At 44.8% G+C, this 15,835-nt stretch overlaps 2 protein-coding genes across 2 annotated transcripts; both read left to right on the forward strand.

The window, feature by feature from the left end:
• Positions 1–127: 127 nt before the first annotated feature.
• On the forward strand, positions 128–4,434 carry LOC140076801 (U1 small nuclear ribonucleoprotein A). Its single transcript, XM_072123515.1, has 7 exons — positions 128–250; positions 1,202–1,285; positions 2,283–2,455; positions 2,588–2,761; positions 2,845–3,024; positions 3,758–3,846; positions 4,039–4,434. The coding sequence occupies exons 2-7, from the start codon at positions 1,213–1,215 to the stop codon at positions 4,196–4,198; spliced, it is 849 nt and encodes a 282-aa protein (XP_071979616.1). The 5' UTR covers positions 128–250; positions 1,202–1,212; the 3' UTR covers positions 4,199–4,434.
• Positions 4,435–7,024: 2,590 nt separating this feature from the next.
• Positions 7,025–9,175, forward strand: LOC140076949 (melanoma-derived growth regulatory protein-like). Its single transcript, XM_072123756.1, has 4 exons — positions 7,025–7,216; positions 8,438–8,571; positions 8,642–8,752; positions 9,023–9,175. The coding sequence occupies exons 1-4, from the start codon at positions 7,102–7,104 to the stop codon at positions 9,044–9,046; spliced, it is 384 nt and encodes a 127-aa protein (XP_071979857.1). The 5' UTR covers positions 7,025–7,101; the 3' UTR covers positions 9,047–9,175.
• The last annotated feature ends 6,660 nt before the right edge of the window (positions 9,176–15,835 follow it).

A 15,835-nucleotide genomic window follows, 5' to 3' on the forward strand; every position in this document is an offset into this window, starting at 1 on the left:
GCTAATGGCTATGGCCTGCGGTGATTGGGTGTTGGGCGTTCGGAGCAGTTTCATTGGCGGAGCTCTGTCACGTGCCGCACGGCAACGCTTAGGGGCGGGGCGTTGTGTTCTAGCCAATGAGAATCCGCATGGTGGCTACAGAAGGGCGTGGCTTAGCCGGCGGTTGTAGTAGTGAGGCCTGTGCTGCGGCCTAGTCACTTTGTGTGAGGAGAAGCGCGTGTTGCAGTCTCATCCGGTGTGAACTCTACAGGTAAGGGGGAGCGGGACGAGGCCGACGCCGTTACCCTGGGGTGACCGTGTAATACCGGCCGGGGTCTTTCAGGCCGCGTTCATACGGTGCGTTTTGAGGCTTCCAACATTTCATGTTGTGGTAGCAGACGTTTAGCCGCAGCTCGTGATCATGGTTGAGGCCTTCGGATTGCATACTAAAACGCACGGTGTGAACGCGTCCTCAGAGTGACGCCGCTCTTTACAGACTCTATGGCAGTGGATGGGGTGGAGGCCTGACTGAGCTCCGGAGCCTCAGCTCCTCGTAGATCCCACAACATGGCGGCGCCCCCCAGTGTGTGCGGTACAAGAGGCTCCATACAGCAGGACAGTGAGTGCAGCTCTGCAGGAGGAGCCCCCCAGGGTGTGAGGTACAAGAGGCTCCATATAGCAGGACAGTGAGTGCAGCTCTGCAGGAGGAGCCCCCCAGTGTGTGAGGTACAAGAGGCTCCATACAGCAGGACAGTGAGTGCAGCTCTGCAGGAGGAGCCCCCCAGTGTGTGAGGTACAAGAGGCTCCATACAGCAGGACAGTGAGTGCAGCTCTGCAGGAGGAGCCCCCCAGTGTGTGAGGTACAAGAGGCTCCATACAGCAGGACAGTGAGTGCAGCTCTGTAGGAGGAGCCCCCCAGGGTGTGAGGTACAAGAGGCTCCATACAGCAGGACAGTGAGTGCAGCTCTGCAGGAGGAGCCCCCCAGGGTGTGAGGTACAAGAGGCTCCATACAGCAGGACAGTGAGTGCAGCTCTGCAGGAGGAGCCCCCCAGGGTGTGAGGTACATTAGGCTCCATACAGCAGGACAGTGAGTGCAGCTCTGCAGGAGGAGCCCCCAGGGTGTGAGGTACAAGAGGCTCCATACAGCAGGATAGTGAGTGCAGCTCTGCAGGAGGAGCCCGGATGTTGTGTCCTCTCCTTACACTTCCCTTTCTATTTCAGCCTCTGGTACAATGGCCGGCCAGGAGATCCGACCCAACAACACAATCTACATCAACAACCTCAACGAGAAGATCAAGAAGGACGGTGAGTGCAGCTCCGCTCTATAGACCCGCCCGATCCTTGTGCATTGGTTATTCATGCGCTGACACACTGTAACGAAGCCGTGCACATTATAGTCAGTGTGGAGCCGTCTGTTAGTGTGCAGGTAGCATTGAATTAAAGGGGTTGTCTGAGAGTTATAAATGGGGGGGGGGGGAGATAAAAAAAAATTATACATGTACTTACCTTCTTGGTCCCTCCCAGTGTCCCGCGCTGTGGTCTCTGCACGCTGTGCCCCGCCTGTCCCAGTGCTCGGATGTGGTGATGGGTGAACGGGAGGCACGGAGAGACGGCAGTGCGGGACCCCGGGGGGTAGCCCCGAGGTTAGTACCTGCCACATTGCTGACATTCTATGACTCTGGGACAACCCCTTTAAGCATAGGCCGGGGATCTGTAACTGATTTCTCTGCGCTGTTATTATACTTTGAGCAATTTTAAAAAGCTTCAAGTTCAAAGAAAAACAAACAATGGGAGTGTTAGAAACAGCAGAGCACAGCACAGGGGTATCACCGGGATCCCAGTGTTCCCCCATCGAGTTTTTTTTGGATATCTCCTTTGTGCAGCTTAAAAAAAAAGTTTCTATAACTTCAAAACAAAGGAGTTTTCCAAAAAGAACTGGATGGGGGATGACTGGGATTCCTGCCGATGTGATTGGGGGTCCCGGTGATACCCCGGCGCTGTGCTCTGCTGATTCTAACACTCCCATTGTATTGAATGGTGTGGTGAGATGCATCCTGGTCCTGATACTCAATGAGAACTAGAGCGTCATTCCTGTGACCGGTTTGGGGGTCTAGATGCTGAACCCCCCCCCCGGCTCCAGTGACAACATTTAGTTATCATCAGAGACCGTTGCATGCCAGTGGAGACGTGACTGCTGATGCCAGAGATGGGCTCGGTGGGCACGTGCAGTCAGATGGGGCAGGGCGATTGTGAGACTTGTTGATGCTCATTACTTGATGTAACTGCTTAATGTTTCCTCTAGAGCTGAAGAAGTCTCTGTACGCCATCTTCTCCCAGTTTGGGCAGATCCTTGACATCTTGGTGTCTCGCAGTCTGAAGATGAGAGGGCAGGCGTTTGTCATCTTTAAGGAAGTTGGCAGCGCAACAAATGCCCTGAGGTCGATGCAAGGATTCCCCTTTTACGATAAGCCAATGGTTGGTATCGCTGTTTATTATGTTATAGCACCACGGCTATATCATGGTCGTGTCTGGTAGTGGAGACTAGACAAGGATCTCCTCTAGATTGTTCTTTCCTTCTCCAAACCTTTGATTTCTCTTTTCATTTAGAGAATACAATATTCAAAGACCGACTCCGACATCATAGCGAAAATGAAAGGCACCTTTGTGGAGAGAGACCGAAAGAGACAGGAGAAGAGGAAAGTCAAGGGGCAAGAAGCTGCAGCTGCCAAGAAGATTATGCCCGGCGCTCCTATGGTGCCAGGCTTACCAGGACAGATGCCGGTGAGTCTTCTCTTACTGATCTCTCTGGCTGCAGCCGCTGATCTCTCCTGGATTGTCTCAAAAAATGTTGTTTTTATTATTAGGGAATGCAGAACATCCCTGGCATGGGCCAGGCTCCTCGTATGATGCACATGGCCGGACAGTCGCCTTATATGCATCATCCTGGAATGATGCCACCCCCTGGAATGGCTCCTGGACAGATGCCTCCTGGTGGCATGCCTCATGGGCAGATGATGCCAGGACAAATGGCACCTATGCAACCGGTGAGTAAACTTTCTACAATGTTACATTGGTTGTAATTCATTCCGTACTGGTAGTGTGCCGATTGTGCAGTAGTGGAATTAACCGCACAGCCTGGTGTTACAGCTTTATCCCCACCACTAAATGGCTTGGGATATTGCTGACATGTCATACAGGAAGGACTTTGAGGCTCAAAAAACCCGCTAAAGCCTAGAGAATGTGTCTGTGGCCTCCTGCACCCAACTCGCATGTGATGTCCGTAGTCGGTTCAGTTTCAGTTGTTAACGTTTGTGCCAGACGTTCCAGCCAGCACGTGAGATGGATGCATTGTGCTCGCTACTGTGTTAGGGGCCTTAACGTCCCAGAGAAGTGAAATACAGGAGACTGTTCTCCATATTACTTTGGATGGGGGGGGGGGGGGGGGTTAATAGTATCTTTTATCACACGGCCTTTTGAATTGTAGTGTATGTCACCACTGAGGCCTCATGCACGTGAGCGTTATAGGGGCTGTGATCATGGCCCTTGTATGGCATTCGGTCGTTGAGCACCATTTCTCATTACGGGAAGTGTCCTATATTTTGCCGTTTTGCAGCTGCACGTGAGGAGCACTTGGCTGCGTGTATTTGGCCTATATATGTCTAAAAATACCGGGAAGTCCTTTGCAGCACAATGAAGCTGCCCTATAGAGGTCGGGGTGTGTCCGTATATTGCATGTAGGATCGCAGACTATAACACTTCCACTATTTTGTTCCTCAGATATCTGAAAATCCTCCGAACCACATTCTGTTCCTGACCAACCTCCCTGAAGAAACGAATGAGCTGATGCTGTCCATGCTGTTCAACCAGTGAGTATCTATCTCCTCCCTGCGTTTCTGTACCTTGTGACAAGTCATTGTGAGACTTTGTCTCTGGAGAAGCCCTTGTGTTGCCCCTTTTCTGGTCCTTGGTGGTCTGTACTTTGCGTCATGACTTCTTCTTCCTTGATGCCGGCAGGAAAGGGTTCCCTCAGATATTAACAATCAAATCTTCTCCTCCAGGTTCCCCGGGTTCAAAGAAGTGCGTCTGGTCCCCGGCCGTCACGATATCGCCTTTGTGGAGTTTGACAATGAAGTCCAGGCCGCAGCCGCCCGAGAGTCTCTACAAGGATTCAAGATCACCCAGAGCAACGCCATGAAGATCTCGTTTGCGAAGAAGTAAAGGTTCTCTCCTCTCAAGCTTCAGACTGACCCCAGGAAAATCACGGACTTGTTTTTTTTTTCCAGTCGTTGATAACGATTGGACGCTTTTATTTAATTGTAGCAATTACTTAGTGCTGATCTCTCATCCGTTGTGTTGGTGAGTATGGCATGGTTTCTTTTTTTATGAATGGGATGATAGCATTGCACCCAGAGTCTGACTCCCAGACATTGTACCTGGAGCTTGTCAATAAAATTTTTTTTCTATGAGTTTTCTGTATTTTTGTGCTTCTCTTTGATAATTTGAGTCTTTACTTGCAAACCATCTAGTGGCTGCCCCTGACCTGGGAGTCTGTTTACTCAGTCACATCTTTTGTATTGGAGCCTTTTACAGATGTCTCCGGTAAATCCGGCTGTAACCTCTCACTATTGGACAGTTGCACCAATTCTCATTTGGGAAAACCTGCCAGCTAAATAAAAGCTACAAAGGGTTAACTAAGAGAACCCTATGCAGATGACCACAGGTTAAAGGGGTTGTCTGGAGGTTGAAGAAAAAAATGGCTGCTTTTTTTCCAAAAAGTGTGACGTCTGCCCATGGTTTTGGGTTATTACACCTAAGCCGGTTTCATCTCTATGCAGCGGAGGTGTAATACCGGCACAGACAGACGACTTGGGGAAGAAAGCAGCCGGTTTCTCCATTTGTGATGCCAACAATAAGGAAAAACTAATCGCTCGCCACAACTGACTGTCCTGGGAATGTGTAAGTCTGGTCTATATATGCAGCCAAATCATTACATCCTGATTGTATTTGGATGTGGAACCTCTTGCCCCTCTTACTCAGACTATTCATAAGTTATAATACTTCATGTCACATTAAAATTGCCCTTCCGCCCCGTATCCCTGCTCATGTGAGCTGTGACCCACAAGATCCAACATGTTCCAGCTGCACACAAGCCGCTCATTGATGGGGAGATACAGCGGTCACTTTGTGTACGGAGCTCCAGGTCCCAGTATACAGGAGGAGACGGATCATGTGACTATATTCATGGCCGCGCTTGGGATGTAGTTTTCTGTTGCCTTTCCTTCTCCATTCATTGCTTGACTCGAGGGAAACTTTTAATAACCTAAACGTTTTATACTTCAATCCATTGGTATAAATAAGGCGACCAGAGCCGGTAATGATCACAAGCAACGGAGCCAAAGGTGAAGGCTGGAAAATATGGTCTGTGTTAGTCCGGGGAGACACCTGACACATACTCCAGGCAATGCTTTGCTATAATTCTTCAGAGGGGGGTGTCCAGAGATCCAAAAAAACAGCTCCTCTGACCATGCATGCAGGGTATTGTGACTAAGCTCCATGCAGCTGAGCTGTAATACCAGCAGGCACCATGCTCAGGTGTGGCGCTGTTTTGGAAGAGAGCAGCCACGTTTCTCAACCTCTGGAGAACCCCTTTAAGTACAAAGGTCTAATGTCCAGGTAATGGAGCCCTGTGGCCAGTAGCTGTACGGTTTTACAGTCTTACCTAAAATATGAGAAATACAGGTGCGTTTTTTAGTTTTTGTTTTTTTTTGTAGTACATACAGCATTGTTCACAGATTGGATCAACCCACTGAAGAACCTCTGTGCACAGTGGACTATCCACGAGTCGTATTTGCACTCATACGAGAGTCGGTGAAGAGCAAGAGACCGTGTGAGCGCCTCCTGCTGAGGGTGAGACCGTGTAACAGTCTGCATCTACCACCAGGATGAAGGACTGTATGCAAATAAGCCTCAGGGGCTCCATTAACACCTATGGAGCTCCTCAGGCTTATTTGAATGTAGTCCTTCATCCTGGTGGTAGATGCCCTTTAACGTATGCAGCGAGTTCTGCGCACGTGTCAGTGACAATTGAGTCGTCGGCTCCGGACGCATAAACGTGCAGGACTAGGACCGGCTTTATCTTTTGTGTCTCCCGGCGCCTTTCACGTTTTGTACTGCGGCAGCCACACGGTTTCTGCAGGAACAGTGTCCCGCTCCGTGTCTATAAAAGAGGAGAATCCATGGCTAGCACTAACTCTGCAGCGTCTTGAGGAGGCTCAGTCATCAGAATACAGCCGCTTCTCCATGAAGACGATCTGCCAAATAGCGCAAAGTCAGCGGCAGAGAAATGACTGAGCCATGCAAATACACCAGCGCATGCGCAATAGCTGATAGAAGGGGGCGCAGTGAATGTGCTGCAATCCCACAATCATTGTGTATAAAGTTTTACTGCCCCCCCCCCAAAAAAAAAGCAGAGAAGAGTCATTTTTTTTAACAGAGATGAGTCTAATTTATAGGACCTAGGTACATGGTACTGGTGACATATTAAAGATAACTATCTCATCTTTCAAATCACATCAGACTGTGAGCTGCAGATAAAGATCCAATTCCTGCATTTTTTTTTTATAACTGCCTTTATCTTTGGTTCTGTAAATCACCGACCAACAAGCCTGATGTAAGTTGAGATTCTTATCTTTAATATGACACCAGTACCATGTTTTTTGGTGTAGAACTGGAAATAGGGGCATCTCAAGTAACGCTCCCTCTACAACCTCTAAATTTGACTCGTCTCAGGCAAATATGACTCATTTTCACGTGAGATTTTTTTTTTTTAATAAACAAGTAAACGAGTGAGATTTCACATAAAAGAGGAAATTATAGAAAGGACATTTCACCCCCGACCTGAGGGGGGTAAACATCTGGAGACAGAGACCCTATAAAGTGAAAGTCTTGAAGAAGTTAGCAGAAAGGAGTTTGTTGTTTGCCGTCCTCCTCCTCCTCCTCTTCCCCAATTAGATGGAATGGGAAAAAAAAAAGCGGTGGGGAGGAGACGTGAAGCAGAGTCCTGGCTGATCGTCGCTCTGCTCCGGGCGGTCAGTGCCGGGAGTCTGCAGAGCATCGCAGCCATGTATCGCTCACTGCTGGGACTTCTCTTATGCCTGATACTTGGGTCGGTCCAAGGAAACCGGAAGATGCCCAAACTTGCGGACAGGAAGCTCTGCGCGGACGAGGAATGTAGTCGTAAGTAGTCCCAGTCCGATGGGGGTTATAATACTATGCTTTTATGACATCGACAAAAAGTGAACATTTCATGGCGGCCAAATCTTGGTCCTCTTTAGATTTAGTTTCCAGTAATCGCCAACGCGTTTCGCTCATCTTTTAGTCTTATCTACTACGACACCGACGCTACTGGAAAACCCAATATCAAGCTGGTGGCAGGGGCAGCACGGTGGCTCAATGGTCAGCACTTCTGCCTTGCAGCGCTGGGGTCCTGCGTTCTAATCCCATCCAGGACAACATCTGCAAAGAGTTTGTATGTTCTCTCTGTGTTTGCGTGGGTTTCCTCTGGGTCCTCCGGTTTCCTCCCACACTCCAAAACATACTGGTAGGTGATTAGATTGTGAGCTCCATGGAGGACAGGGACTGATTTGGAAAGCTTTGTGCAGCGCTGCGTTATCTGTGTGCGCTATATAAATAAATGAATTATTATTATTATATACAGTAAACTTTGTAGATCTCCACTTGGTGAACACCCATTCTCCTCCGGAAACTAATATATAAGAACAAACACGAGCGGATCGTCCTCCGACTCCCAGAGATCTCACGGCTCTCAGTTTGTGCTCAGAACAATGTCAAATATTTAACACTTTGCTGCGACAAGTGACCGCGCTCATCTGTGACTGCGTTCATCCTGAGCAGCCTGGTTCACAAACAAATTGCAAAACAAAGCCAAAGGACTGGATTATTATAATTTTTTTTTAAATAAAAATCATCCTTCGTTTGGTTTCTACATTGTATCAGTTCAGACTCCATCTCCAGCTGCACCAGTTCTCTAGAATGCACTACCCTGTTGATTCCAGGCAGGGAAATAACATAGAAAGTTACGTATATTTTCTTTAAAAGGAGGTTTTCCATGAATTATGTGTCGTCCAGGGATGTTATATGTGATCTGTGACTAAAACAGAGGCACCAGTAAGCACAACAGCCAAATGTAACTAAAATGCTGCAAGTAGCCACCACTAGGGGGAGCTATCTGTATACAGAATACATGAATACTGCTCCAGTGAGGGGCAATTAATACATATAGCATTCTGTGCACCCTAGAGTGTGGTTAGAGGTGAACAAGCATCTGTCACATTGTTATTGCAATATGAAGGGCCTGGAAACACGTATGAAACATTTATGTGCTTAGATGTGACAATACTCAGTATTATGAGGTTTTATTCTCCTTCCTCTTGGCAGATCCCATTTCTATGGCCGTGGCGCTGTCCGATTACACCCCCTCTGACTGTCGCTTCATCCCTATCAGACGCGGACAGACTCTGTACATCTACTCCAAGTTAAAGGGGCGGGGGCGCCTGTTCTGGCTGGGAAGTGTAAGTAGCCGCGCGGATGTGTAACGCTCAGTAATGGAGTCACGTATGACCTCCTGCCGTCTGTTTATAGGTACAAGGAGATGAATACGGGGAGTACACGGCCAGGTTGGGCTACTTCCCCAGCTCCATTGTCCAGGAGGAACACTACCTAATGCCCGGGAAAGTGGAGCTCAGGACGGATGTGAGTAATTACAGCGACTTATGGTGGACGGTAATGTAAGGGGGTGCAGGGGGCGGGGTCACATTTAAAGGGGTCTTACAAATTTCCATCTCTCGTGGTCTGATGTCCCACAAGGTTCATTGTCGGGAGCCTCAATTATAAACTTCTATGATGACCCCCATTCTTCGGGATTAGAGTGGGTCCAAAATCCCCACCCCCCACCACCTCCGCTGGACCCAGATGACCACGGCCGCGCGCAGCTTACACTTTGTTTTGTCTTTTCTATTTCAGCAATGGGATTTCATGTGTCACTGACCTCCCCCAACCTCAAGTGATGTCCATACATATCAACAGCACAATTGCAGCAGAGCCATAAAGCGAGACCTACTCCCCAATCCCTATGGCTGATCTGTGATGCTACGTACAATAAATGCATATACCAGGGTCGTGTCATTCAATGTGTTCAGATCCATGTCCTAAAGGAGCTTCCGGTATATTTTGACCTAGTTTACATATTAATTTACATATATTATAATGTTATTATATTATTTACATGTTAATCATAGATTTAGATAGGGCTGCATCAAGGGTTATACCCATTTTCAGTCCGGGGTGACTTGGGCCCCTTTCTATTAAAGGGGTATTCCAAAAATAAGTTTAACTTATATTCAAATATGTCATTAAAAATATAAACTATTTAAAGGGGTGTTCCGGGAATATGAATGTCTGATACAAAAACCCATAAATGAATACAACAAAACTCAATGTCCTTAATCATAAAGTGGCGCTTAAATAGTTTGCTTTCTAAAGTAGGCGGAGTTATCTCCAATATTGCCTACAACTACAACTCCCATGATCCCTCATTTACCAACCAACCGACTACAGCCAAACATAGTGGTGATCACATGACCTGCCCAGGCAGATGCAGGACATGTGATGTGGACATGTGACCAGCGGCCATCTTCTGTCCTGTGTCTCCTCCACAGGGACAAAGTCACAGGACTGATTAAAGGGCCGGTAGCATTTTAATTTTCCATAACAGTGAATGTCCACATCATTTTTCTGCTAAGGGGATCTAAATTTTAAGTAACAACTAATTACATATCTTTTGAAGTGGGTTTTCATTAGGGTTATAGCCTGGGCCCCATCGGGGGATCCTCTGATCCTTTGGTGGGCCCTTCCGACACTGGTTATACCATTGTTATGGGCCTGATATCAGCTTATATAAATGGGCATGAATCATTACGGCCAAGGCCAGATGTTTCGGTAGGTACGTGCTGAAAACAGTGACTCTTCTCTCACTTAATATTAGATGAATTGCAATACCTCCAACAACCCACGGACAAGGGGGGCGCTGTTTAACGTGTCAAAAAATGTCTAATCTGGGAAACATTTGTATTGACTTTTTGTGATAGCTCAGTGGTATATAGGACTATGCAGATATTTAGGATGTGTCCATAAAGGGATCCTGATCACCGTGTGATCCCATTATCCCATGTAAATGAGGTCAGGACTGGGTAAAGGAAATTGCCCCCTCATTTACACCGAGGTGCTAAGTGCTCGCTCGTTACAATGTCATTACTCATGTGACACATTGTATCCTATTGTGAGATCAGGCCCCTCGTGGCGTTACTGGCCGGTGACCCTGGACTGTGATGTGGGTCTCACATACACGGAGCAGGTGAAGTCATCTTCATGTTTGTTAAAGGGATCCCGCCGAAAAATCAAAGGCTCTAGTGATCGGCCATAGGAAACGGATATCAATGATGTGTATTCCGTATCATCCATATAATAACCTCCATAGGTTCTTAGGTCACCATTGCTATTCCCGCACTCATAGTCCTGTCGCCCATGGAGCTTACAATCTAGTTTCTCTATGAGGCTTGATCCCCTGACCTGCCCCATAATCACCACATCATCACCTGACAGATCTCACTGATATCTAGAATATGTCATCTATTGCTGATCACTAGGGGGCGCAACTGCAGACAACCCAACCTAGCAGTGAGGAGGAAGGGATGCCATTATTACATAGATGTAGTACCAGAACCAAGCTTAGTGCATTGATACAGAAGCAAGTTTATCACATAAATACAGCTCCAGAACAAAGCTTACTATATACACACACAACAGAAGAAAGCTTTCTACATAGATACAGAACCATAACTGAGCTTACTATATAGAGACACTACAGTTACAGAGCCAAGCTTGTTACATAGATAAAGCACCGGAACCAAGATAATAACATAAAGTACTACAACCAAGCTAACTAAATATACAACAGAACTAAGCTTACTATATAGACACAATACAAGAACCAAGCTTACCACAAAGATACAGTACCAGAACAAAGCTTACTACATAGATACAGAACCATAACTGAGCTTACAGTTACAGAGCCAAGCTTGTTACATAGATAAAGTACCGAAAACCCAAGATAATTGCATAAAGTACTATAACCAAGCTTACTAAATATACAACAGAACTAAGCTTACCACATAGATACAGTAACAGAACAAAGCTCGCTATATAGAGACACAAAAGAGCCATTTTACTATATACATACAGTACCAACGCTAAACCTACTACACAGATACACAACCACAACCAAGATTATTACATAAAGTAACAGAACCAAGCTGATCACATAGATAAAGTTTTAAAACCAAGGTTATTGCATAGATACAGTCTCAGAGTCAATTTTATTACATAATCTACCAGAGCCAGCTTACTACATAGATGCAGTACAAGAGCCAAGCTTATTGTATTGGCATATATAAAGTACCAGAACCAAGCTTATCACATTGATACAGAACCATAACCATGCCTACTAGATAGAGAACCAGGAATCAGTTGCTATACATGTTGTGTGAACATACCCTTATGCTTCAGACAGGTTGTGGACCTGTTCTGTGATTGCACAAGCCTTCTGGACCTCCAAAGTCATGTGGAAATGAGCAGAGACGAGTCATATTTGGCCTGAGATGAATAACTTAGAGGCTCCAGGGGGACAGTCACTTCAGACAACCCTATCATCAGTTCTATAGCACCTAGAAACATGGTGTCATATTAAAGAAAAGAATCTCATCTTTCAGAACCCACCAGGCTTGTGGTTCCATGAGCTAAAGATCCAGAGATACAGGCAGCTAAAGAAAAAGGCAGGAACCGGACCTTTATCCACAACTCACATTCTTAACTATGGGCCCGATTTATTAGAAGCGTCTGAGAGCAGAAATGTTCTAGTCGTCCATGGCAGCCAATCAGAGCTCAGCTTTTTATTTTCCCACAACTATAATTAAAACTGATCTCTGTTTGGTTTCCATGTTCAACTAGAACAGTTTTCCCTCCGACACCTCTGATAAATCTCCTCTGATGTAGCTCATAGAACTAACAAGCCTGTTGAAATCGGAAAGATGACATTATTGTCTTTAAGATGCCACCAGCATAGTTCAAGGTACTACAGAACCCAAGATATGAGCATCTGAAGCAATGTCCTTCTAATCAAGTCGCTAAAAATGACTCATCTCAGGCAAAAAGTGACTCCTCTCTGCTCATCTGCATATGACTTTGCAGAGGATTCTCTATGGGTAAACAACCTGCAAGATTACACATGAAAGAGGGAATTCTAGAAAGACTCTGAGGGGACTAGTATTTTTGGGTTGTAAAAGACCGAAAACTCCAGCTCTTCTTTTAAGAAGTTCAGGAAGTAGTTTTATAGACCATCCTGTAGAGATGAACATATGACAATTATTGTATGTAATGCTTAGAACCAGCCACTAGAGGGAGATAGAGCAAGTAATCTACATTCTGGCCACTAGAGGGAGATGCAGCAAGTAATCTGCATTCTGGCCACTAGGGGGAGATGCAGCAAGTAATCTACATTCTGGCCCCAGAGGGAGTAAGAATGCTGAAGTGATCAGTATCGGGACAGTACCCCCTTTAAGGGGTGGACACCAAACATCCCAAGTTATTTTTTTCCCCAAAAAAACTTTTTAGAAGTTTTAGGAAAAGTCGATTGACAAAGGTGGTAGAAAATTCCTTTGACGTCGATGAAACGAGAAGCAAACTTGGGGTCGGCCTCATCGTATTCTAGAGATGTGAATATACTTGAAGGGTTTAAAGACAAAGGTAGCAACCACGTCTGAACACCGCTTCCTTAAAGGGGTTCTCCTGAGGTTGAAAAATATGACTGCTTTCTTTTAAAAACAGCGCCACCCCTGACCATGGTGAGTGCCGGTATTGCATCTCAGCTGTATAGAAATGAGTGGAGCCGAGTTGCAATACCCCACACTACCCATGGTCAGGTGTGGCGCTGTTTTTGGAAGAAAACAGCCATGTTTTTCAACATTAGGAGAACCTCTTTAAGAGGCACTAGGGTTTGTATTAAAGGGAACCTGTCACCAGATTTTACTTCCTGTAAGGTACAAAATGTCCTTTCTAGAATCACCTCTTTTATGTGAAATCTCACTCGTTTGCTTATAAAAAAGAATCTCCCGCCAAGTCATGTGACAACGAGCAGAGATGAGTCAAGTTTCGAGGATGCAGGAGAGAGTCTCTTATCTTCAGTTGTATAGTTCATATAGTTCCTGGTGTCAATGAAGATAAGAATTTCATCTTTCTGACTGAATTAGACTTAGGGTTCTGTGAGCTACAGAAACGGGGATACAGGGGGGTAAAGACATAGTTGGAAATATGATTGGTGGATAAATATCTCACTTTTTTTTTTTTAACTCCCTGTATTTCCGGTTCTGTAGATCACAGAATTACAGGCCTGATTCAATCTAAAAGATGAGATGCTCCACTTCCAGCCTCTAAAAGTGACGCATCTCTGCTCATTCAAATATGAGTTTCGCAGGTAAAAAGGTAAAAAAGTTGCTGTTTTTATTTTAGTTGCTGAATTTATTGGGGGGGGGGGGGTAAAGTCTGGTGAGATTTCCTTCATGATGGGACCTTGTGGTGTGCGGTAACTAGTCTAATCCCAAAAATGGCTGGACAATCCAATTAACATGTAATCCTAGAGCAGAACGACAAAAAAAGGCTCGTTAGTAATGATCCATAGGGGTGTAACACGTCACTTTACCACTAGGAGGCAGTAGATACATATATTACAAGTGTAAATCTTCTGCAAGTAACCTGTTCCTCTCCAGGTTCTAAAGATAGCAATGCTGGGGGTAGTAGTAGTAGTAGTCCCTCAGGATCGGCAGTCAAATGTTGCAGATGTGTGACATGGATATAAGACCGGCCATAGCTCAGTGGGACATGGATATTACTAATAACCCCATATAGGTGTAGCCTATAGGGGACATATAGCCACTAGGTTGTAATAATAATAATAATTCTTTATTTATATAGCGCACACAGATTCCGCAGCGCTGCACAAAGCATGACAAATTGGTCCCTGTCCCCATGGGGCTCACAATCTAACAGTATGTTTTGGAGTGTGGGAGGAAACCGGAGGACCCTGAGAGAACATATAAGAGAACATAATACAGCACTAATAGACTATTATGTGTCATTATTGTACCCTAATAATGCTTCAGATTTTGTATTAACCTTACAATCCAGATCCAGAACCTATGGGGGAAATTTATCATAGGCCTCTTAGAGCAGAACCGTTCGAGTTGTCCATGGCAACCAATCAGAGCTCAGCTTTCATTTCCCCACACCTGTTTATAAAATGAAAGCAGAGCTCTGATTGGTTTCCATGGGCAACAAGAACAGTTTTACCTCTGATAATCTCCCCCTATATATTATGATTGAATGTTATATGATTCTATATTACAGAACATATGTATCAGTCGGATGGTATATATTACAGTATATATGTATCAGGCGGATGGTATATATTACAGTATATACGTATGAGGCGGATGGTATATATTACAGTATATATGTATCAGGCGGATGGTATATATTACAGTATATATGTATCAGGCGGATGGTATATATTACAGTATATACGTATCAGGCGGATGGTGTATATTACAGTATATATGCATCAGGCGGATGGTATATATTACAGTATATATGTATCAGGCGGATGGTATATATTACAGTATATATGTATCAGGCGGATGGTATATATTACAGTATATATGCATCAGGCGGATGGTATATATTACAGTATATACGTATCAGGCGGATGGTATATATTACAGTATATATGTATCAGGCGGATGGTATATATTACAGTATATATGCATCAGGCGGATGGTATATATTACAGTATATACGTATCAGGCGGATGGTATATATTACAGTATATACGTATCAGGCGGATGGTATATATTACAGTATATACGTATCAGGCGGATGGTATATATTACAGTATATACGTATCAGGCGGATGGTATATATTACAGTATATATGTATCAGGCGGATGGTATATATTACAGTATATATGTATCAGGCGGATGGTATATATTACAGTATATATGTATCAGGCGGATGGTATATATTACAGTATATACGTATCAGGCGGATGGTATATATTACAGTATATACGTATCAGGCGGATGGTATATATTACAGTATATATGCATCAGGCGGATGGTATATATTACAGTATATACGTATCAGGCGGATGGTATATATTACAGTATATACGTATCAGGCGGATGTTATATATTACAGTATATACGTATCAGGCGGATGGTATATATTACAGTATATATGTATCAGGCGGATGGTATATATTACAGTATATACGCATCAGGCGGATGGTATATATTACAGTATATACGTATCAGGCGGATGGTATATATTACAGTATATACGTATCAGGCGGATGTTATATATTACAGTATATACGTATCAGGCGGATGGTATATATTACAGTATATATGTATCAGGCGGATGGTATATATTACAGTATATATGTATCAGGCGGATGGTATATATTACAGTATATATGTATCAGGCGGATGGTATATATTACAGTATATATGTATCAGGCGGATGGTATATATTACAGTATATACGTATCAGGCGGATGTTATATATTACAGTATATACGTATCAGGCGGATGGTATATATTACAGTATATATGTATCAGGCGGATGGTATATATTACAGTATATATGTATCAGGCGGATGGTATATA

Source organism: Engystomops pustulosus, chromosome 9, assembly GCF_040894005.1.
Source record: "Engystomops pustulosus chromosome 9, aEngPut4.maternal, whole genome shotgun sequence".
NCBI lineage: Eukaryota > Metazoa > Chordata > Amphibia > Anura > Leptodactylidae > Engystomops > Engystomops pustulosus.

Coding starts and splice junctions, on each gene's coding strand:
- LOC140076801 (XM_072123515.1), top strand. CDS start 1,213: ATGGCCGGCCAGGAGATCCGACCCAACAACACAATCTACATCAACAAC. Junction 2,456..2,587: donor CCTTTTACGATAAGCCAATG/GTTGGTATCGCT, acceptor CTTTTCATTTAG/AGAATACAATATTCAAAGAC. Junction 2,762..2,844: donor GCTTACCAGGACAGATGCCG/GTGAGTCTTCTC, acceptor TTTTATTATTAG/GGAATGCAGAACATCCCTGG.
- LOC140076949 (XM_072123756.1), top strand. CDS start 7,102: ATGTATCGCTCACTGCTGGGACTTCTCTTATGCCTGATACTTGGGTCG. Junction 7,217..8,437: donor CGCGGACGAGGAATGTAGTC/GTAAGTAGTCCC, acceptor TCCTCTTGGCAG/ATCCCATTTCTATGGCCGTG. Junction 8,572..8,641: donor GCCTGTTCTGGCTGGGAAGT/GTAAGTAGCCGC, acceptor GTCTGTTTATAG/GTACAAGGAGATGAATACGG.